At 39.2% G+C, this 22,709-nt stretch overlaps 2 protein-coding genes across 3 annotated transcripts in view; one reads left to right on the top strand and one right to left on the bottom strand.

Moving 5' to 3' along the window:
* tbl1xr1a (TBL1X/Y related 1a) overlaps positions 1-16,633 on the top strand; it is a 93,807-nt gene extending 77,174 nt beyond the window's left edge. For both annotated transcript variants that reach the window (XM_079845131.1, XM_079845130.1), the window contains 14 exons: positions 4,128-4,230; positions 4,714-4,859; positions 7,334-7,553; positions 7,714-7,846; positions 8,230-8,371; positions 8,450-8,513; positions 8,963-9,060; positions 9,533-9,593; positions 9,707-9,828; positions 9,914-9,988; positions 10,155-10,282; positions 14,440-14,605; positions 14,694-14,795; positions 14,882-16,633. In XM_079845131.1, coding sequence (XP_079701257.1) covers positions 4,173-4,230; positions 4,714-4,859; positions 7,334-7,553; positions 7,714-7,846; positions 8,230-8,371; positions 8,450-8,513; positions 8,963-9,060; positions 9,533-9,593; positions 9,707-9,828; positions 9,914-9,988; positions 10,155-10,282; positions 14,440-14,605; positions 14,694-14,795; positions 14,882-14,908 — 1,542 coding nt within the window. In that variant the 5' untranslated portion in view covers positions 4,128-4,172 and the 3' untranslated portion in view covers positions 14,909-16,633. The remainder of the gene's footprint in view (positions 1-4,127; positions 4,231-4,713; positions 4,860-7,333; positions 7,554-7,713; positions 7,847-8,229; positions 8,372-8,449; positions 8,514-8,962; positions 9,061-9,532; positions 9,594-9,706; positions 9,829-9,913; positions 9,989-10,154; positions 10,283-14,439; positions 14,606-14,693; positions 14,796-14,881) is intronic.
* LOC307143504 (uncharacterized protein) overlaps positions 1-22,709 on the bottom strand; it is a 237,884-nt gene that overhangs the window by 2,581 nt on the left and 212,594 nt on the right. Inside the window, exons 17-18 of the mRNA XM_079845129.1 lie at positions 20,672-20,775; positions 20,409-20,597 (exon numbers count right to left, since the gene is read on the bottom strand). Of these exons, the coding sequence (XP_079701255.1) occupies positions 20,435-20,597; positions 20,672-20,775 (267 nt within the window). The 3' untranslated portion in view covers positions 20,409-20,434. The remainder of the gene's footprint in view (positions 1-20,408; positions 20,598-20,671; positions 20,776-22,709) is intronic.

Below are 22,709 nucleotides of genomic sequence, written 5' to 3'. Positions count from 1 at the left end.
GTACATGACTATATAAATAATAAAAATCTAAAAATTATATGTGACCCTGGACCACAAAACAAGTCATAAGGCATTTTTGAATAAATAAGCTTTTCAGTGATGTATGGTTTGTTAGAATAGGACAATATTTGGCGGAGATACAACTACAACTTGAAACTAAAGTTGTCTAAATGAAGTCCTTAGCAATGCATATTACTACTACTAATATTTTTTTTTATATATATATTTTTTATATATTTATATATATCTTCTTGGACATGATATTTACTTAATATCCTGATGATTTTTGGCATAAAAGAAAAATCGATAATTTTGACCCATGCAATGTATTGTTGGCTTTTGCCACAAATATACCCGTGTGACTTATGAATGGTTTTGTGGTCCAGGGTCACAAATGTATTAAATGTTGTTAACCAATAACTTTAATATTTCACCGTCCCAATATCAATTTTAGCAACCAGTCTGCTATATTATTGCCTTTAACTATTAAATATAAACATAAATGTAAAATTGATGTTGAGATTGTGAAATATTAATGTGTTTTGTATCAACTGCTGACATTTTAGAGTTATTTTTAGACTTTAGACGTTGGTTTGAACAACCTGACCAGCCTGACCCCCCCCCCCCCCCCATCCACGTAAATATGCTGTGATTATGTAAAATTTAAGAGTAATGATTTACATTTCACTCAGAAAAGCACTTTATCTCAGTAATATTGCTTAAAAAAAACATGTCAAACATAATCCCCACAATTCATGGCACTCGAGACATATTGAGGATATTTTCTGTTAATTGGTGGAAGAGTTAACACTGACCATTGGACGCAAATTCCTCGAGACTCTCTTTACAGTCAGTGTTACACAAGAACACAAGCTCTCCAGGCTTCTCATTGTTCACTGAGGCCCTCAGAGGTTTGAGAGGATCAAGTTCACTGTTGTCAAGGGAGTCGTGTGAAAAGCCCAACGTACCACTGCCAAACACACACACACCCCAAAAGGTGTAATCAGCTTCTTCTGTATGGTTAAGTGTGTAGATTTTCAGTGCTAAAACACTTTGTCCGCCCAGTTCAATGAGATGACTGTAAGCCATTTGTTTGTTGACTAGAGAAGAGTGTAAAAACTGTGGCTCTGTGTTGCTTTCAAAATATTGCTCTGTTTGCATCATCAGCATGACATGTTAAGTATTAATGTATTTGTTAACTCTTTCCCTTCCAGCGTTTTTTAAAAAGTTGTCAGCCACCACCAGCGTTTTTGATCATTTTCACAAAACTTTATTGGCCCCCAGAATATTTTGATAATAACATAACATTTGCATAATAACATGCAAAAAGAAAGAAAAGACTCTGCTTAAAAAAAAAAAAAACTCTTTTATTCTAGCTTCATGCATTCTTTTTTTTTTCTCTTAATCAACACTTGAATATGGGTAAGTTAAAAAAACAAAAAAAAAACATTGAGCAAAAAGCTGAAAAAAAAATCATGTGTTTGTCAAAGTCTACATCTGGATTGTTTTCAGAACGATGATCAAAACATAGATGGAGTAGATCGAGTCCATCAACACCCCCGCAGCTTCAGTCCTATAGCTCGTCCTGGGTCGATTTTTCATTTAGTAACATTATTCATTCGGTTTTGATTTAAATATGCTGTTTAATGTTGATGATCGTGTTATTTTACATATGCTATCGCATGTTTCTGCAACTTCTTCACATGTGTTTTGATCAGGAGATTCTCTACTCTTTCAGATGATGTCATGGCGCCCCCTACCGTATAACAGTGAAAACCATAGGCTGTGAAAAAAATATGGACGTAGTGTCCGTGACATCACCCGTAGGTTTCTGAAGAACCGTTTTGAAGCCTAAAGTGGCGGAGCTGGCCGTCGGCATCGTCACTCCTGGATAACTGAAAATGGGCAAACCAGGCCCGCCTAGCTCAACCATCACTCAAGTGGCCATGCTGTTAATAATGCAGAACTTTAAGGCTTAATATAATTTAACTGATGAGTTATACAAAAAATCATCTCTTCACAGTTAGCTGTATAGACCAAACACACTTTTTGTACCAGGCTGTAAAAAAATTTTTTTCTGCTGTAAAATTGTCATTTTAACATGAAGGAGATACAGATTTGACTCCCTTTTGGGGTCTCTATAGCGGACAGTTGATGAATTTGCAGTTTAAGTCACTTCCGTGCTGGCTTTTAAGAGGTATTAAATTGATTTTTAAAATATTATTGGTAATAATAATAATAATAATAATAATTTGTATTTAATTAAAGGACTTTTAACTAAATATTTAGCTATGGTAGCTAAATGTATGAATTTAAAAAAGAATGATTCAAGTCTAGTCCAACAGGAAAGTGACTTGATAAACGTTTTTGACTTGTATATTCCCCTCTGCGTGGCCGCCTTTGACATTATTGCTATAAAGTGGCCTGTTATCAGTCTGTAAACCGATAGCCGTCTGTTACACCTTTCACCCAAACCAGTTAAATAGTGTTTCCTCTCAGACTTCCCCCTCAGCCTTGAATAACACAGCACAAACTCCCTCACCCTGAGCGCGTGCGCTCCACTGTTACGCAACCCACACCGCCTTTGATTATACAATGAAGATTACTCCACACACTAAGCATCCTCCAGCACACCAAAATATCGTCCAAGGCAGAGGACGTATCGTGATATTTGCATTCCTGAGGGCGATTTACGAGGCGCAGATGGCGATATATCTCACGGAGGTCCCTGTTTGCCATGACCCGTTTCAATAAAAGCTCTTTCTGTGTCACGTCTATGAGGGAATTTCCCCACCCGTGGTTTCGTTACTTGAACTAATGTTGCCGACTGTAAATGCCTGGAGTTCCCTGCTCTGTTTTACAGGCTAGGTGGTCCTGAGGAGCAGGGCTGATTTATTGAAAGGTAGCGGTCCTCCTCGGTATCGACTCGGCTGCTCGATAATATAGATGAGCACTCTGCACTGTTGCAGGGATTTAATTTGGCTATCCTGTGAGATAAAACGCATCGATTCGCTGGCACCGTTTGGCCTGATTTGATTGGATGCTGCAGTATCTCTGTTATCTGATTGGCTTTGACACTGCCTTTTGATTATGCTTCTATTTGCATACTTTTGCAATGGCTAAATGTTTCTTAAAAAAACAAGCTGTAGTCAGTTAAGAAGAGAACAGGTAGGTGTTGCATCACATGACGGCACCATCTAGAAATAGAATAAAACCTCACTGCTCAAATGATCACAAGCAAGAACCCTGAGGAGACGAAAACCATCCCTCTCGCAAACAAACCACATCCTATGACTGCAAACAGCGAGCGAGCGAGCGACGGGGAAACACTTTCCACTTCACTTCTCTGTAATAAATGAGGATGTGATCTGGAATGGCGGACACAGAGGTTGTGAGGAAATGGGTCACTTTTCAGAGTTAGCCAACTTGTGGTTACACATTGTTTCGGTGTGGAACTGAAAATGTTTGTGCTCGGTGATGCTCTTTTCTGGAGGAAGTCCAATGCTGAGCGGACGTCTTGAAATTGAGGGTACTATAGAGCGTATTGTTATTTTTTAATAAACCCCTAAAATTGTACATTCTCAGGGTTTTTTTTGGCTTTAAATCACAATAAAGTGAACTAAATATTTTCAGTGTCAAATCTAGGTCAGTTTTAATTTGAAGTAAATGTTCTTGAGCTACAAAATTAAACATGTCTGTACGTGTAAAGTGACATTTTGGCAGCTATGTGATGCCAGTGCCACAATGAATCCATGTGTCAAACTCAAGTAAACAAAGGTATTTTGTAGTAGCCCTCATGTAAACACTTTCAGTGGCAGATGCTTTTACTGCTCTGCAGGTCTGGTGCAGCAGCGCCCCCACAGTGCAATGGCTACTTCAGGTACTGCAACTTGTTATTCAGCCATGCAGGGCTGTGAAGCCCTCAGTAACCTCTGGCAGCATAGTACACACTCAGGTTCCTGCTGACAAAGAGAGCTTTTACCCCCTTATTGCACTGTAAAAGAGGGTTTTTTATACACACTCCTGAGTCTCTTGAGTGGAAGGCAGAAAGCCTGGCACTATCCATACGTCTTCTAAGTCATTCTGTGAGATGGCTTCTGATATTGTTTTTGTCCTTTCTCTCTCAGGCTTGTGTCCTGTGTGCTGACCTCATGGTGTAAGCAGGTGTGAAGATGAGTATTAGCAGCGATGAGGTCAACTTCCTGGTGTATAGATACCTGCAGGAGTCAGGTAAGTGCCGATTAAACGAAACGTCCCAAATCAACACTTCAGAATTGTATCCAAACAAATGCATACAGCTCTTAATTAATAATACGTTTACATTTATTAATAATGACCAAGAGGCTGTTATTATACCCAAAAAGGACCAAAGAAAATAAAGTATAATCGAAACAGGCCACATGACAGCTCCTTTAAGGCATTCACTGCAAAACAATTGTATTAGTGTATTAAGTGAAAACAGCATGAGGCGGATTAAATAAAGCATATCTTGGTGAACTATTCCTTTCACTCTTTATTGCAGATCACTCGTGTATCTGTCACTAAATGTCCTTCCTTTGAGTTTTGGGACACAAGCTGTTATCAGCATTGATGACAGTAAAACACTGTTCACAGGCAGGGCGTTGTTTAAGGGAGCACACATGATACTCTCTGCTGGAGAGAAAGTTGATCCAGCAAGCGTCACACTGAAGTGTTTATCATTCCCTCTGGCAGGGTTTTCCCACTCGGCCTTCACATTCGGCATTGAGAGCCACATCAGTCAGTCTAACATCAACGGCGCCCTAGTGCCCCCTGCTGCCCTGATCTCCATCATCCAGAAGGGCCTGCAGTACGTGGAGGCTGAAGTCAGCATCAATGAGGTGATATATCAGCTTTAATTACAGGATCAAGGATTGTTTTTATTTTTTTATTAAATATGATAATGTGATTGTTACATTTATTATGCAGATTAGTGACTCATACAAAACATGCCCAGATACATTTATATTGGGAAACACTAGGGCTGGGCGACAAGGCAAAAATATTATTCAAATATTTTTTCCCATATCTATATTCATCACGACACTCATTTGCTAATAATGAGGAAGAAAATGTTTTCGACATATTTGTTAGATCTTGAAAATGAATGTAAACTTGTTGTTAAGAATTAAACTCGACAGATTAGCAACATTTTAATTTAGGGCCCCATGAAAGTTCTGTGCTTTCCATTTTATTTTGTGTTTTATCATTTAATACAACTTCTATATATAAACGTTAACAATCAAATCAATCTTTTAAAATGTAATGCGATGAAAATATAACGATAGATTTATAAAAATTGCATTTGTATTTTTTGTCAAATAATGTGCTGCTCAACAGAACTGTATACATATAAAACATGAATGAAAAATCTCTTGGTTGTATGATATTCCTTAGAAATATTATTATTATTACTTAAAGTACATTTTAGTATACAGTTGTGATAGTTTTCTGCCTTAATTCTGAACTTTTATTTTGACAGTTTCAGTGTCGGTAGTTTTTCTCAAATGCCGCATGTCTTCATATATTGAGACGGCAGACGCTGAAATCACAAGTTTGTGTATCAGGCAAAACCGCGCCGTTCATTCCCACAGAGAAACACAGTAGAGCTGCAACTAACGATTATTTTTTCTGTCGACTAATCTAACGGTTATTTTTTTAGATTAGTCGACTAATCTAACGATTATTTTTTCCAGATTAATCTTATTATTCTTTTTTACTGATTATTGTATTTCAAAGAGGGTAGTGAATTTGTATATTATTTTAACATGAAATCAATGAATGATGACAATATTAATTGTATTTCAGGAAGGGTAGTGTACATATTATGCCATTTTATAATTAAATATATGAACACAAGAAGCTTTTTAAACATAATATATAATGATACTATTCATCATAAAATGTATACAGAGTAGGCCTAATTAGGAAAAGTTGTTTACTATAGTAGTTGAGTATGATTTACTTATTGATTTGTGTCAATAGTAAACGAAAATGCACTTGTATTTATCTGCAAAAGGTTCACATACAGGAGCTTTCAGCATAGTGTTAATGTATAACTAGTCGTCTATTTTGAAGATACATGTGCATAAACAACGACTAAAGCTGCCAGAAGTTTTTGCCCAAACTTCAAAGACACATTTAAATGATTAAAGCTAGAGGCATATCTTAACTGTAATGTTACTTTAATCATGTAAACTACCTATATACAGCAAGTTATTATGCATATGTGTTTGGGACAGAGCGGAACCAGGTCGCATATACAGGAGATATATGCAGCCCATAATAAATAAAAGCACGAGACGTACTGGGGTCGGAGAAGAACCCTGGAAAATGTGACCGTCTGTTGCAATACACGCGTGGCGCGTTCAGCTGCGCGAGAGAACACTGGCAGCAGGGTTGCCAGGTTTACACAACAAAACCCACCCATTCGTTACTCAAAACTAGCCCAAAACAAGCCCAATCGCGTTTCGGGGAGGTTCTCTGGTAAACATCGCGTTCGGGGGGTTAAATATGTGTGTTTTTTTGCTTCAACCCGCGGACATGAGACACAGCCCGCGGCAACAGTGTAGAAGTAGCCCAATTCCGCGGAAAAAAGCGGACTTGGCAACACTGACTGCAGTGTGAAAGCTCCCGCTCTCCACGCGCACAGCTCCTGCTCTGTCACCGCGTGCAGTGTGAAACCGCCGTTACAGAGCGAACAAAGCACAGTTTTATTCGGCTTCTGTTTAAAGTACTCCCACACTTTTGAATGTCGCGGTCTGGCTTTATATGATAAATGATCATTTTCACTATGCCCGGGAGCAGAAGCTGCCATTATTCTAGATCTTCTGTTCCATTCTAGAACGTAAATAATGTGCCGCCGACGCGTCGACGCATTTCACGCACGTCGACGTATTTTCGTAGTCGACGTCATCGACGACGTCGACGCCTCGTTGCAGCCCTAAAACACAGAAATCACTAATTAGCGGCATGCACTGACCGGCTGTTGTGGTGTTTATTTCTGCTGTGTGATAGGCTGTTAAATTAATCCAAATTGTATTGTAATCTCGATATGATATTGTTTACTATACACTCTAACAATAAAGGGGACCCACCAATTTCAATTCAACTTGAAAAAGTGATATTAATGATAAAGGTCTAAGTGGTTTCCTAAAATAGTTTTCTTTTTCATAATGTAGAATTGTCATTTTTTATTTTGTGTTGAAATCCAACCTGCAGATGTTTTTGAGAGTTTCACCCAGATAATGATATTGGTTGATGCCCACATAACATCAAATGAGTGCATGGCTGACATGTTGACTTCTGTCGGCAGGACGGCACACTGTTCGATGGACGGCCAATTGAATCTCTGTCATTGATTGACGCGGTGATGCCCGATGTCGTACAGACCCGGCAGCAGGCATACCGAGACAAACTGGCCCAGCAACAGGCCGCTGCAACGCCCTCGGCAACCAGCACCAACATGCAGGGTAACGCCAAAAACGGAGAAAACACCGCGAACGGAGAGGAGAACGGTGCTCACGCCTTACCCAGTGAGTCACTGAATGATTCTAGAAACGCATTGTGTTTATTATTGTTCCTAATGATTGTTTTTTTATTTTTATTGTCTAGCTTTAATAAACTGTGGCTGTAAATCAAAGAGCTGTTGCGTCCTTCCTCTTAATGATGGACGTCATGTGATTTCATGTGCAGATAACCATACAGACATGATGGAGGTGGACGTGGATGTGGAGATCCCTCAGAATAAAGCCATGGTCCTGCGAGGTCACGAGTCGGAGGTCTTCATCTGCGCCTGGAACCCCGTCAGTGACCTGCTCGCCTCTGGGTCAGTTATACAGTCTCTTTCAGTCACTCATTCATCCTCGCTGAGTTCACAACAGGGACACACTGACCCGGATTGGTAACGCCACTAATACTGACCTTTTTAAATGGAACGGCATCTGTCAGATATGTCGATACTCTGGGTTAGTCATGGTGTTACATTGCACTTTCAAGCTCCAGAAAGGCCACAAAAGTATCCAAAAGTTCTCTGCTACTACAGTGGCAGTTTATATTTTATTATAACAGTGTGGACTAGATTATATAAACAACAAGAATCGAAACTGGCAACAGATCGTTTGAGTATCGGTATTGGGAAGAACGAGTGTGATTGGTGCATCTGTAGAAAAGGGAAGTCAAAGAGTAATTTAATACTCTGGCTGTTCACAGGTCTGGAGACTCAACGGCACGTATCTGGAATCTGAGCGAGAACAGCAGTAGTAGCTCTACACAGCTCGTCCTGAGGCACTGCATACGGGAAGGTGGCCAAGATGTGCCCAGCAACAAAGACGTCACATCGTTAGACTGGAACGTGAGTTCAGCTCCGACAACACTCCCTCTTCTGTGTGTATATAGAAAGGAACTAACGTTTCCTCCTTGTGTTTTTCAGAGTGAAGGTACACTATTAGCAACAGGCTCCTATGACGGCTTTGCAAGAATATGGACTAAAGATGGTAAGCAAACAGATGTTTTGTCTAGTGCATCAACATGCTTTTCTCTCTCAGTTTATTCAGCAGTCTGACATACAAAGTTCTGTCATGAAACTCTAGATGGCGCTGGCTCATAGGTCCTTAACTCAGTCTGCTTGCAATCACATCATTCTCTATAGGGCACAACTGATTGGTTCTTGCTGTATCAGTAGTCAATAAACTCGCTGCTCAACCTTTAAATACTTGGTCAGCATTTGCTGTAGTAGTTGCAGCACGCTTTCAGAAACCCTCCACCGTCCCCAGCTCCACCTGTATAGATTTGCTAAGGGTAATTGATGTATGCTATACTGTACAGCAGCAGCAGCAGCAGCAGCAATAGCAGCAGCGTAGCAGATCTATTCCGCCAAGACATCAAACATATCAACATTGTCATATCCATTATGATGTCATGACAGAACTGTGTTCATTCACAGGTAATCTGGCCAGTACCCTGGGGCAACATAAAGGTCCAATTTTCGCATTAAAATGGAACAAAAAAGGAAACTTTATCCTCAGCGCCGGTGTTGATAAGGTACGAGAAGAAAACTACAGTTTGTGAAGTGTAGTAAGAAAGCACTCAGAACAATAGCAACATGCCACAAACTACTGCAATACCGCATAGCAACACACTGACACCTAAAACGATAGTAACCCTGGAACAGGGGTTCCCAAACTGGGGTTGTAAAGATCTTGTAAAGATGTGAAATTAAAAAAAAAAAGAAATATTTAGTCTACCTGCATGTCATGTGGTGATAAACCAAAATCAGAGAACCATGAACATGCTAGGGGTAACTTCAAGTCACCATTTTAGGGGTTTGACTGACAAAAAAAGTTTGGGAATCCCTGACCTAGGACACTAGCGTTGTTTGTTGTTGTTTTTTTTCTTCAGAAAATGTAAGTATCCAGTGAATAATTCACCTAGTTAATAAGTTTGTGTTGCTAGTGGCACATACATATCAGTTTACCCTGTCGCAGATGAGTTAACATTTCCTCCTTTTCTTCAGACAACAATCATTTGGGATGCTCACACAGGGGAAGCCAAACAGCAGTTCCCGTTTCATTCAGGTTCACAGAGATCCCACTTTATTCTTCATAATATTAGACTGATATTGTGGGCAATTGACTGTTTTGAGGGGGAAAAGCTCTTATGCTGTGGCCTTTTCTCCCTCTCGCTTCAGCACCCGCTCTGGACGTGGACTGGCAGAGTAACAACACGTTTGCCTCCTGTAGCACAGACATGTGCATCCATGTGTGCAAACTGGGCCAGGACCGACCCATTAAGACATTCCAAGGACACACAGTAAGAACTGTCTGCTCTTCCCGCAGCTTCCTACAACTCCAGTCTGCCAAAGGGATGAATATCAAACTGTTTTCTCTGTCTCCAGAATGAAGTTAATGCAATCAAATGGGATCCGACTGGCAACCTGCTGGCGTCGTGTTCTGATGATATGACTCTGAAGGTAAGAGACCTTACCGCACTGGCTACACTACATAGAAATTCAGAATCGTATTTTCATATTGTGCTACCAAGATGACTGCAAGTACGCGGTGCACATTTCATAGGGTGTTTTGAAAATGCAAATGCTGCCATGCTGATCTAAATCATTGCTTCTTCCCATGTCCTAGATCTGGAGTATGAAACAGGACACTTGTGTTCATGATTTGCAAGCTCACAACAAAGAAATCTACACTATCAAATGGAGCCCCACAGGTCCAGGAACCAACAACCCCAATGCCAATCTAATGCTGGCCAGGTAGAGTCACCCTCCTTTAATATCCCATTCACCAGTTCCTACTCTAAAGTACTATTTGTAAAAAAAAAGGCCCTGTAAAGTCAAAATTAAATAATATATATAAAAAAATAACCACAGACAAATGTGTTAACCACCCAGCCAAATTGGAATTATAAAAAAATCCCCCCAGTAAATAAAATAGCCTGAAAAAAGAAGAAGTATTCTCTGCTCTCAAACGCTGGGGCGTGTCCGCTGTCGGCGCTGAAACCACGCCCACTCGCAGGAAAGCTGCCATAAGCACAGTAGCACACAAGAAGACAAAACTCACGTACAGTTCACGACGGCGGGACAGGAGGATGAAGGCCATCGGGAGATAATCGGTTCGGCCACATTCTGCAGCAGATTATCAGTGTTCTTGTTATGATCGTATTAGGGGAGGGGCCATATGCTCAGTGGCTCCAGTGCGTCATCGAGCCACCGTTTTAGCCCCGCCTAAATAAATCCTGTACAGCAATGATGAAAAACTGTTTAACAGTCTAACTCCACAGTTCCGTACTACACAGTTCAGTCTTTGTAACGTGTTTCAGCAATACATTTCTAACATTTATGTGTTTAGAAACAAATCTCAGAATTGTGATTTAAACCATGAAGGTGATAACTTTTTGAGCACACAACCGATCTAAAGTATCCAGATAGAAATTTATTGCCCATTTTCAAAGGGGAAAGTGCCCAATCAACATTGCTCAAAAAGTTGCCCCATGTATCATCTCAACTCTTTCCCTGCAATCCACAGTTTTCACTGTTATAAGGTAGGGGGCGCTATTATGCCTCATCTGAAAGAGTATAGAATCTCAGGATCCAAAAACAAGAGATTTATTTATTGCATATTCAGATATTCATACAACAAAATAGTCTGGGGGCGATTTTGGTGAAAATGATCAAAAATGCTTGTGCTGCCTGGCAACTTTTTTTAAAAGATGCGTCGGGGGGGAAAGTAACATGAACCCAGTTCAGTTAAAACAGGACTCTATCAAACCAGAAAAAAAGTCCACCTCCTCAAACAAGATGCACAAATGTTAATATTAATGCATGTTCACTGTTCAACTACTTATAAACTGGTATACTGTATATCGGCCAATTTATCAGATTTACTGCACCAAATGTTTTCTTGATATGGCACCAATATTAGGGATGCCCCGAATATTCGGCCACCGAAAATTTTCGTCCGAAAGACTTTTATCACTGAAACAACACGGCCGAAATGTTGTGATGACGCAAACAGAAACCGTGACCTGCACGTGCTTGTCTGAAGCAACATGTCTGCGGTGTGTAGCCTACTTCAGTATATCTGAGAAACACCCACGTCTGCTCCATGCACAAGTACTGACAAATTCCATTAAAATGCACCTATGGAGAGCAGATGGAACGGCATTTCTTGATACTGTTCATTACAGCTGTTCAGTGCAGCAGCTCATGTTCTCGATGAGAAGAGGACCAGACTTCACTGTGAAACCGAACGGTTTCCGAATGCAGTCTTTAACAGTGGGCATGTTTTAAGCGCGGAACACACTTCAATCCGAGTTCCCACACCAACATCGATCAACATGTATCACGAAATTCAAACGATAAATGTCGTTTTGACGCTCTTTAATGTGGCATCACTGATCACATCACAGTTAGAGCGGCGGCGCGCGCGCGTGAACGCTATCATCTGTGAGTGCAATCGATCATCTCTTCCTTAAGAATAAACATGAATGAACATCTAATAGGCTTGCTACGATAGTCGGTGTTACCGGTGTCCAGACTGAACACCGGTTACATCACTTGCCCACCGTGGCACCGCCCACCGTCTTTTTGATAGTAATAAAATAATTTAGTTCAGTTAGAGAACAGACAATACAAATAAAAACTGAACGTATCTGCTTAATAAAGCAAGATTCGACCTCGAGTCTCGGAGGCGGCAGGAGTCATTCATCAGATTTAAGAGTGAGGAGCTGACTGAGATGATCGCGGAAGATTTGGTTTCAAAGCGAAACGTAAAAGCGCCTATTTAAGGGAGTTTGTCATTTGTTTTGTTGTTGTGTTTTTCATTAAAAATAATAGGCTAATGAACCCACAATTCAAGCAACCCGCAGCCGAATTGGCGCTAATTCAAAACCGAAAGTTAAATGTGCACGGCCACACAGAGCGCGCATTACTTTCGCCTGGCTCCGCAGTGCGAGCCTCCGCGCTACGCTGACTGCGCGCATTTATTTTTGCCGCGCGCACCCTCGCGCTCGTGCGGGCGCGTCGAGTATAAACGAGGCTTTACGGACGAACTGTTATTCATTCATGGCGTGCATCTCAATCATAGACTGATCAATGCTTAATCAGTGCCCTGACTACTGAACAAGGGAACTGATTGAGACGCACCCATGGCCTCACAGAGCGCATTTACAGACGAGCAGTCATTCACGGAGTGTGCGCACTGGCGCGGTTTCAGTTCAGAGCGGTCGTGTGCATGCTACTTTCGGTTAGATAGAATTAGTGATTTAAAAGCCTCCGCCGGTGATACCGGTATTAACGGTGTTTTCACACACCAATTAACCGGTGGGAAAATTTCCTCACCGTCACATCCCTAACATCTAAGGTATGTTGAGGATACAACTTCTGTCACGTATCATATGTGGTGTAATCGCTCAATCAGTGTTTCCACGGCGGAAAGACCTCAATATAACTGCTGTAAACTAAACAATGTCATGTAACTTTAGCATCACATTTACCTCAGGCAGTCATTCAGTGTCCACAGAATTTTATTCACTTGAGTAAATCAACTCTTTCACTAAATAAATGCACTATATTAGCCGTTATATTCATTATATTCTACTTAACCTGTTAATGATATCTTGATTATTTAATGAAAATGACACTGTGTATAAATTATTATATTTCAACAACGAATTGGATAAAAAACTATTTTATAATTAGATTTAGAAGTTATTGCAAATACTGCCTTATGTGAAGTTTACATGTTTGCGTACTATGTTATTTGAGTGTTGATTATTAGACCTAAAAATAAACAGCAACTGAATTTAGGCTAATAGTTTGGGCTCTGTTGTTAACCTTTAATATGAATGTGCAAGTAAGGGCTCCCTATATAGTTTACAGCAATATCTTCAATAAACTTTTAGTTATAATTTAATTCATTTAAGGACAGATCCTTTTTTTTTCAGTAAACCAATAAAAATAAATAAAAAGCCATTTTGTAAAACTGCTGTACCGAACCCGTACCGAACCGTCAGTTTTGTGCACCGTTACACCCCTATTCTACAGTTACCATATGGGCTATGGCAGTCTTTGTTTTGATACACTATTATGTTGAAGGCCTTCAGAGAAAATAGTTGTATCTTTAAGCAGTTGCACTTGTTCTGAATGCACTTTCTTGTAGTAGCCCTACAGAGAACATTTTTAAATGCACTAGACCTAAATGCACTTTGTTTTTATGAGAGAACATTTAATTTTAAAACCTTTCTGAAGGCCTGTACATTATATTTAATGTACAAATGAGTGGGGTCAAGTTAAACATTTTAGTTGTTAGTTTGTTGTTAGCATTGTTGCAATGTGCTAAATAAATATTGACATAATTTGTAATTGATTTATTCTTTGAAACTTTAATATTAATTCATACAATTACAATGCCTTGATTTTAGTAAAGTTAGTACACAGTCATAGCCATAGATGCAATGGTACTAATAATTGGCATAATTTCTTTCGGTGTTTCGGTTTTCGGCCTTGGTTTCCTCTTTTTCGGTTTTCGGTTTCGGCCAAGAATTTTCATTTCGCTGCAACCCTAACCAATATATCATGCATCTCTTAGGAGTGTATATATGCATTTGATACATTTTGCATGAACATTCTCTACTTTTTATACTTTTATTTACCTTTGCTGACATTTAAAAATGTTAAACATTTAAGATATTTAGTTTTATTCAGACCGAGTATAGTAAAGAAATGTAATGTTTTCATTGATTGGTTGTCAGCCATAAAATGGTTTAAAAAAAATCACATGTAAATAATACTTTAGTGGCATTGACCAGAATTTTTTTTGATTTTGCATTCCTAATAAAAATGTGTGCTGTTCAATAAAATCATAAATAACCTAAACACAAACTGATTGTGTTCTTCTCTGACAACTCTAGTGCTTCCTTTGACTCCACTGTTCGGCTTTGGGACGTAGATCGAGGCATCTGCATCCACACACTAACCAAACACCAGGAGCCCGTGTACAGCGTGGCCTTCAGCCCTGACGGACGCCATCTAGCCAGCGGCTCTTTCGACAAGTGTGTCCACATCTGGAATACACAGGTAAGACCGAAGCTTTTCTGATTTAGCAGATGCAAAGCAATCAATACTGCAGCGTGATCAGAACTCTTTCCCTCTGTCATTTCCACAGACTGGTGCTTTAGTCCATAGCTACAGAGGGACAGGGGGCATTTTTGAAGTTTGCTGGAATGCAGCAGGAGACAAAGTAGGAGCAAGTGCGTCGGACGGCTCTGTAAGTACAACCTTCCTCTGTGTCGCAAGCAAAGGTTGTGGATGCGTTAACGCCTATATTTATGTGACATTGTGTTTTCATTGTAGGTTTGTGTATTAGATCTGCGGAAATAGCGCTGCTTGCTGGAAGCCATGGACCGACTATGAATGTGTACATAGCCAAAATGACTGTCCCTGACCCTCAAACTGCTACAGTCCCTAGTGAACCATGGCCAGCCACTACAGACAAACAAACACAAGCACCCTGACGCCACAGGCCACGCGCAGAGGATGTGATTCCAACCAGAGACATTCAAATGACTTTTGTAAGGTGGGAAAAAAAACAAACAGTATAGCTGAGGAAGAAGAAAGACAAGAGGACTGGTGTATGTACCAAATTTGGAAGATATTTTACTATTTGTTCTTCAAAACCAATCTCATCAAAATAAACAAACGAAAGGATTTTAATCTTTGTTGGTAGTTTCCGTTTCAGTGTGCAGACATATCAAGTGTTTTCTTTTCCTCCCCCACTCTTTCTTTCGCACATTTGATTTGACGACACAGCTGCATGATTCCAGGACTCATGTTTTCCTCCGTTTGACACAAGTACAGTTATTTAGTCTTTTGGTACTGGATGTTTTGTGATTTCAACAGTGTGGGGACATGAAAAAAAAAACTTTTCAATCTTTTTCTTGTTCTTCGGGTTTAGTTTTTATGCTATGGTGTAATTGTTTTTTCCCCCATTTCCCCCCCAAATGAGAGGTACATTTACCACAAAACATAAAAAAAACAGGCACGCACATCTACAGGAAATACATCCGTTCGCTATTTAGTTCCCATTAAAATGAACAGACAATTCTGTTTGAGGACCGTTAGACATGCATGTAGATTAAAAATAAGACTTGCTTTAGGTTTGCAGTAACTCAAATTAAACTCATCAGTTTACTCTAATCACTCGTTCATTTTGTCTCGAAACTACAGGCATTAACTCGCATCGAATACATTTCATTAAAATAAACATTGAGCATGTTTTTTTTATTGGAGAACCCAAAACTAAAAGCAAGTGATGCTCAGAACATTGAACACGCATCTGACATTATTTAAATGCTTTTGAAAGTAAACCGACATGTTGGGATTCCCTGCACTACCATGTGAGATGCTGATGTTCATTTACAGTAATTGCATGCATGACGACAGTCTATACTAATGTGCGTTTGGTTTTTCTCAGTGTTTAGACGGGACAAAAAGTAGTCACAGACCCAAAGAGTGCAAAAGTGATAGAGGCTCTGAATCTCTTTTTCCTCCCTCAGAAAGCTATTTTAGGACATTACACAATGTTTAACCTTGAATCTGAAACAAGGGTGTGGTATATTGAGGTCTGTGTAAAACTGATTAAAAAAAAACATCTGAAAACTATTTATTACAGCCTACGACAACAGAAGGGTGTTTGCTCGTCTCTGTATTCGCCCCAGCGTCTGCCTGCCCACGGCAACCTTCAGTTCCCCGGTGTCATTTCTAATCATTATTCTTACTGCGTCTGTGTCTCCTGGACTTTTTGTACTCTTTTAAAACTTTTGTAATTCATATTTCTTTGTAGCTATTAAAAAAAGAGTAAAGAAATAAGCAAAAAAAAAAAAAAGAGAAAAAAAACCCAACAACTACTGGAGGTCGGTTTGAGGGTGTACAGCTTAGACCTCAGTTTTGCTCACTCTGAGTCCCACGTGTTCTCAGATGTCCCCACACCTGACCTTTGTTTCCCCAGTCAAACGTTTTGGTTGCAAAAATTCCCCCTTGCATTGCATTGATCTGTTGTCATTTGAATCAGATCTGAAGTCCAAAATAAAGTATATTTTGATATTACGGCTGTGTTTTTATTCTCCTTATTTATTTATTTAAGCGATGCTGCAAATAAACCTTCAAAGTTACTAAACGGCCCATTTGAGGGGCGGTTCAGCTAAAAGAGACGATCCGTTATGCACCCTCATGTCATGTTTATTCAGTATTTTCCAAACTGTATTGTTTTGTCACGGGTTAATATTGCTTGATCTTGCTCTACTTCATAAGGAGGACATCTAATTATGCATGTAGGATATTGCTATCCCTTTTCCACTGTAAAAACAAACGTTTGGGGGTCAGTAAGACTATTTTAAATATCTTTGAACTAGGGGTGGCACGGTTCACAAAACCCACAGTTCGGTTCGTATCACGGTTTTAGGGTCACTGTTTTCGGTTCTGTACGGTTCTTTTTTAAAAAAAAATTTTTTTATCGTTAACACTCCAGAGATTTATTTCAGCATATGATATATATAGCTATACAGAGTCCGACACATTGGCGTAACATTTTTCATGTTAATCATGGTAATCATGTGTGTATGAGACAGAGGGGAACAAGGTCGCATTTGCCACAGATATATGCTACCCATCATAAATCGAAGCATAAGACAGACAGGGGTCGGAGGAGAACACCGGAAAATGTGACAGAATGGACAATATTTGTCTGTATTTGCAATACACGAGCCCCGGTCCAGCTGCGCGAGACAAACACTGCCAGTGTGTGTATGCGCAACGGGCGCGCGCGGCTCCCGCTCTCCGCACTGCATCTGCCCTGCTATACGATGCTGGCACATCCTCAACTCCGGGCAGCCTTCCTTATCTCTCCCACTTGCATTTCTACACGTGACGTGACCTGCAGCACTCCACTTTTACTTTACTGTATGTCCACACACACACACACACACACACACACCTACTTCTTATTTCAAGCGAAAAGGACACCCACTGTCTGAGGTAACATACGGGCACGAGGATACATTGCGCTTGCGTCGAACCGTGCGACGCACACACTCCGAAACGAGACAAGCAAACCGAACGGTTCGTTTTTTTTCTCCATGTACCGTGCCACCCCTACTTTAAACGTCTCATGCTCACCAAGGCTGTGAAAATACTGTAAAAAGTTAAATCCAAACTACTTTCTATTTTAATGTATTATTAAAAGTAATTTATTGTGATGGCAAAGCTGAATTTTCTACATCATTACTCTAGTCTTCAGTGTCACATGATACTTCAGAAATCATTCTAATATGCTGATAGATTTGATGCTCAAGGAACATTTTCTTATTAACAGCTGAAAATAGTTTACGTGATTTATTACTATTATTTTTTTGGTGTAAACATTGATAGAGAAACAGAATAGAAATAAATAAAGAGTTCAAATAAACAGCATTTATTTGAAATAAAAAGCTTTTATAATATTGTAAAATGTCTTTACTGACATTTTTGATCAATTGAATGGGAAAAGAAAATGTACTGACCCCTAACACTTTACAATAAGGTTTCATTTATTAACATTAATGAATTCAGGTGACAATGGTATTCATTAGGGGTGTAATGATACATTGTATATCGCGATATAAAAATGCAACGATATAAATAGTTTTATCCCAGGCTCAGCTTACTGTATTTATATGGTATAGTTCACTCAAATGTAAATTCTGTCATCATGTACTCGCCCTCATGTCGTTTCAGACCTAACATTTTCATTTAACTTCAAAACACAAATGAAGATGTTTTCAAGAAACCAGAAAAAGATTTCTGTACCTCCATTTAAAGTCCATTCCTCTCAAATTTAAAAAATCAAAAAATATCAGTCATCGTAAAAATATAATCAATCGAGTGGTCTGATCCAAATCCAAGTCTTCTGAAGAGACACGATGGCTTTATATGATGAACAGATTCACAACGACGCGTGCATACTGGAGGAAACGCGGCGTGGTAATAGTCATTTTTACACGCTTTCTTGCGACTAGAACTGATGATCTGAAGCTCACTTGCTACCGGAATGATGATCCTCAAAGTGGAAGCACAAACATAATTTAAATCACCATATCACATTTAGTTTTAGTAGTATAATTATTCAAAGCGTTTTAGATGGTTTATATGTGTAGTGCATTTAAAAAGGAGAGGCAGAACATAGCGAGCGCTGGGAAAGTGTTGTATTACTACATTAAACTACTATATATAAACGTATAGTAATGCAATGGGGGAATATTTGTGTGTCCTGATAATAATATAATAACAATAATATTATTTAAATAATAATAATAAAAAGTATTAATCAAAATACATCTCCATTTTAAAATATCGTGAGTTTAGTATCGTGATAGTGTTGAATCGCGATACGAGTGTATCGTTACACCCCTAGTATTTATTCATCTTTGTTAATTGTAGACAATAAAAAATACAGCTGTTCATGTTAACAAATGCAACTTTTGATTTGAATAATGTATTAGTAAATGTTGAAATGACATCAACTAAGATTAGTAAATCCTGACACGTCACCATCAGGCGGATTCATTGGTTTTTTAGCGTGAATGCCGCGAAAAACACAAACATGAGCTTTGAGATTGACTGTACAAATAGATTGACTACAGAATAGAGAAGCAAAAATGATCGCTGCAATTCACCGAAACAACTGGACAAGAGAAACAAGGATTTGCAGTTATCATTTTGTGCAGTTATCATCAATGTACCTATGTTGTATTTATAGCGTTCAGAGGCAAATTTGCTTTATGGATTTCCATGGCGTCGAAACCAGGCACATATAAATGTCAGGAACATGTCAATATCCATGGATCACTGGATCTTTAGTAAGTTGTAAGGAACACTATATTGAGTCCTTGCTTTAGTTTAAACTGATAATCGTTTCTCTTATTAACTCCAGTCACACAGCAGCTCTTTTGCCACTCAGTCCGAATGAAGGGGCGTGTTCCAGCGGGACAGTGACATCAATGCATACCCTCTATTAGTCCATGCTAACAAAGGTAGTTAACTAATAAATCCTTATTGTACAGTGTTGCCCCATATAATATTTTATTTGTAATAATCAGATAACATTGGCAATAGCATTATTGTTAAAATAATATGCTGTGTAATACTCTTTTTCTTTGTCATCAGAATTCCTGTTTTTGGTTGAACATAAGCCAAGGTTTAATAATAGTCATGCTTTAATATTACACGCATGTAACTATTTATTGCAATATAGCAATGAATAAGCGGCGTGATATATACATATGTGAACATCTCACACCCCTCAAATTACATCAGTGTATTTTATTCTGTGGTTATTTCTTGTCAAAGCTCTCCAGCCTGCTCGTGAAATCACAAATGATATACTGGACAGCAATAATAGCCCATGATTTCCTTAAAGAGCTCTTTGTTAAAAGTAGCAGCTTTTCTGGGAACGTTGCTATGGTTTGATGGTGCGATTGCAGATTTAATCACCGTGCATTGTTAACGAAATCAAAATATGCTTTCATAACTCACTGAGAGCACATGCAATTTACTGGATTAAAATGAAGTGGGGGGGGGGGATATGAAATATATTCTTAGCATGCATGAATGAGGGGTCATTTTGCCTGAACAACAACTATAAATCTTTTGCACGAGACGTCATCATGATAGCGCTCTATACTGGTGCAGTATTGTAAATGGCCGCCTGAGGCTAGTTCTGTGATCAGTGTGTGCTACTGATGCACTACCATCTATAGTAGTTGTGTGTGTTGGGTTTGGCTCACTGGCACAGTGTGAGGTAATAACTGTCCGTTTCCTGAGGGATCTCAGCAGCATGTTGCCCCACCTGATATCCAGTCTCTCTCAGCTCTCTCATACAAGAGAAGAATTGGTGCGGAGGACGAGCGACATGTTCTCAGCGATCTCTAGGATGCTCTGGAAGACGTCGTAAGCCACAGCGAACAGGAAGTAGATGGGCAGCAGCCAGTGCAGCCTGACGAGTCTCTCGTTCGCCATCAGAGGCACTGCCAGATGCCTGTAAACAGGAAGGAGCTGTGAAACGGGAGCATGGATGCACATGCAGATGCACAAATGCTGAAATGTACTCACTTGAAGCGCTCGGATCTAGAGGTCCTCAGCATGAGGAAGATGAACAAACCCACCTCTGTGTTTAAGGAGAAGGAGACCACTTTGTCAAGCATCACCACAAATCCCTGTGCGACAGGAAATGGAATGGAAAAGTTACTCTCGTTGAAGTCGGTGTTAATATTGTTAGCTACAATTTTGTTTTTTGGAGATGAAAATCAGTGTTATATCATTGATATACAATTTAAAGGGGTCATGAATTGAGAAATCAACTTTTCATTCAGTCTTTGATACATAAAAGGTCATGGTAATATACGATTATCCTGTAAGTTTCGGAGCTGAAAACTTCCTTGTTAGTCAAAGAAAAGCTTTTATTGACACCAGGCCCAGCAATCAATCGATTTCAGGATGTGCCAAGTTGTGACATCGGAGTGTGGTGAAGCACCGCCTCAAAAGAAGAAGTACGCCTGATTCTGTAGCCCCACCCACCGATTTGTGCAAGAAATGTAACATAAATAATATCGGCCTACGTGGAGCTAAACCGGATCGAATTTCCAAGCAATAAACATGCCACAAAAGCTTAATTCAGATTCCAATATTATGAATGCATGGATGAACTTTATTTTTAATGAATATCCAGCTCATGCGGGGAAGACATTGCACGTTTGTTCCTTCATTTTACCACAGATTCATTTGTAAACAAGAGACTGGATTTGCAGACAGAATGAGATTACATGAAAGAATGAACACTAATGTGAGTAAAAAATGTTTTTATTTAAAAAAAAAAAACGTTATAGTATTGCATTGTTACAGATTGTTTGATATCTATTGATTATGTGTACGTTTCTAACTGAACATAACTTAGCACGCTGTCACAGGCTGGAGAATCCTTTATTTGAGGTGTTGTTGGTTCATTGTACTGCGATTCATGATCAGACTCTGACATGTGGGCCACGGCTCGCAAAGCCCAACGTCCCGGGGCTATGTGTTTTCCATACTGGCTACCAAAACGTATCACCGGCCTGCCCAATGGGTTATATACAAGTGAAATAACATTCCTTTCTCTTTCTTGCGTTGTTCACTCTCTTGACTTGATATTTGAAGGAAAAATACAATTGTGGAAGTTTTGATCATGCTGATTTGTCTGACTCTGCAGTGAGGCTTGTGCGTGCATGTGTGTGTGTGTTAGTAATGCACGGTTTACGGTTATATCCACTGATCGGGCGGGCCAAGTAATACAAAATAACATTCCAATCAATTGCGGGTGGATGAGAGATAAATCACTGTGTTTGTTTGATCAAGACATTTTGCGAGCCCTGTGGGCGAATCATTCCAGTTGCCGTTTTCCCACACGCTTTCAAAACAATTCCCACATGAACTCACGGGGGAGCTGAAGCTAATTGTAATATGCAAATCTTATCCAATCATGGCAGTGGGCGTTTACTTCCAAGTCTTCAGTGCGGCACGCCCATAAAAACTAAGCGTTCCATAAGAGAGGCTCAAAACCAGGGTAGAAAGTAGCCTATTACTTAATCATTATGATGTTTTTGAATGTAAAAATCACGCAAACGTCACAAGTAGACCTCAGACAACAGTATATATATATATAAAAATTTAAAAATCCAGTTCATGACCCCTTTAAATAATTAAAAATTAATAAATTTAAATTAATTTTAGCTGAAGTTTTAGTAATTTTGTTGTACTTCTGTCTATATAATGTATATATAGTTAGTATTCATTTTTATTTATTATTCTTTTAGTACTTCAGTTAACTAGCTGAAATAAGTTATGGTAGGGGTAACAAAAAAGGTTAAGTAACATTTTTATGGTTCTAGTAAATAAGAAGCCTGATGGAAATGTATATTAAAAAACCTAATGAAAAGGACAAAAGCACACATCAAAATGACTAAATAATAAATATATACAGTAAGACAAAAAAGTATTTAGTCAGCCACCAATTGTGCAAGTTCTCCCTCTTAAAAAGATGAGAGAGGCCTGTAATTTTCATCATAGGTACACTTCAACTATGAGAGACAATGTGATTTTCTGGATTTTTTTTTAT

This window comes from Gobio gobio, assembly GCF_949357685.1.
Source record: "Gobio gobio genome assembly, chromosome: 19".
Classification (NCBI taxonomy): domain Eukaryota; kingdom Metazoa; phylum Chordata; class Actinopteri; order Cypriniformes; family Gobionidae; genus Gobio; species Gobio gobio.
The sequence above is the reverse complement of the archived record's forward strand: the minus strand, read 5'-3'. Positions and strand labels throughout refer to the sequence as shown.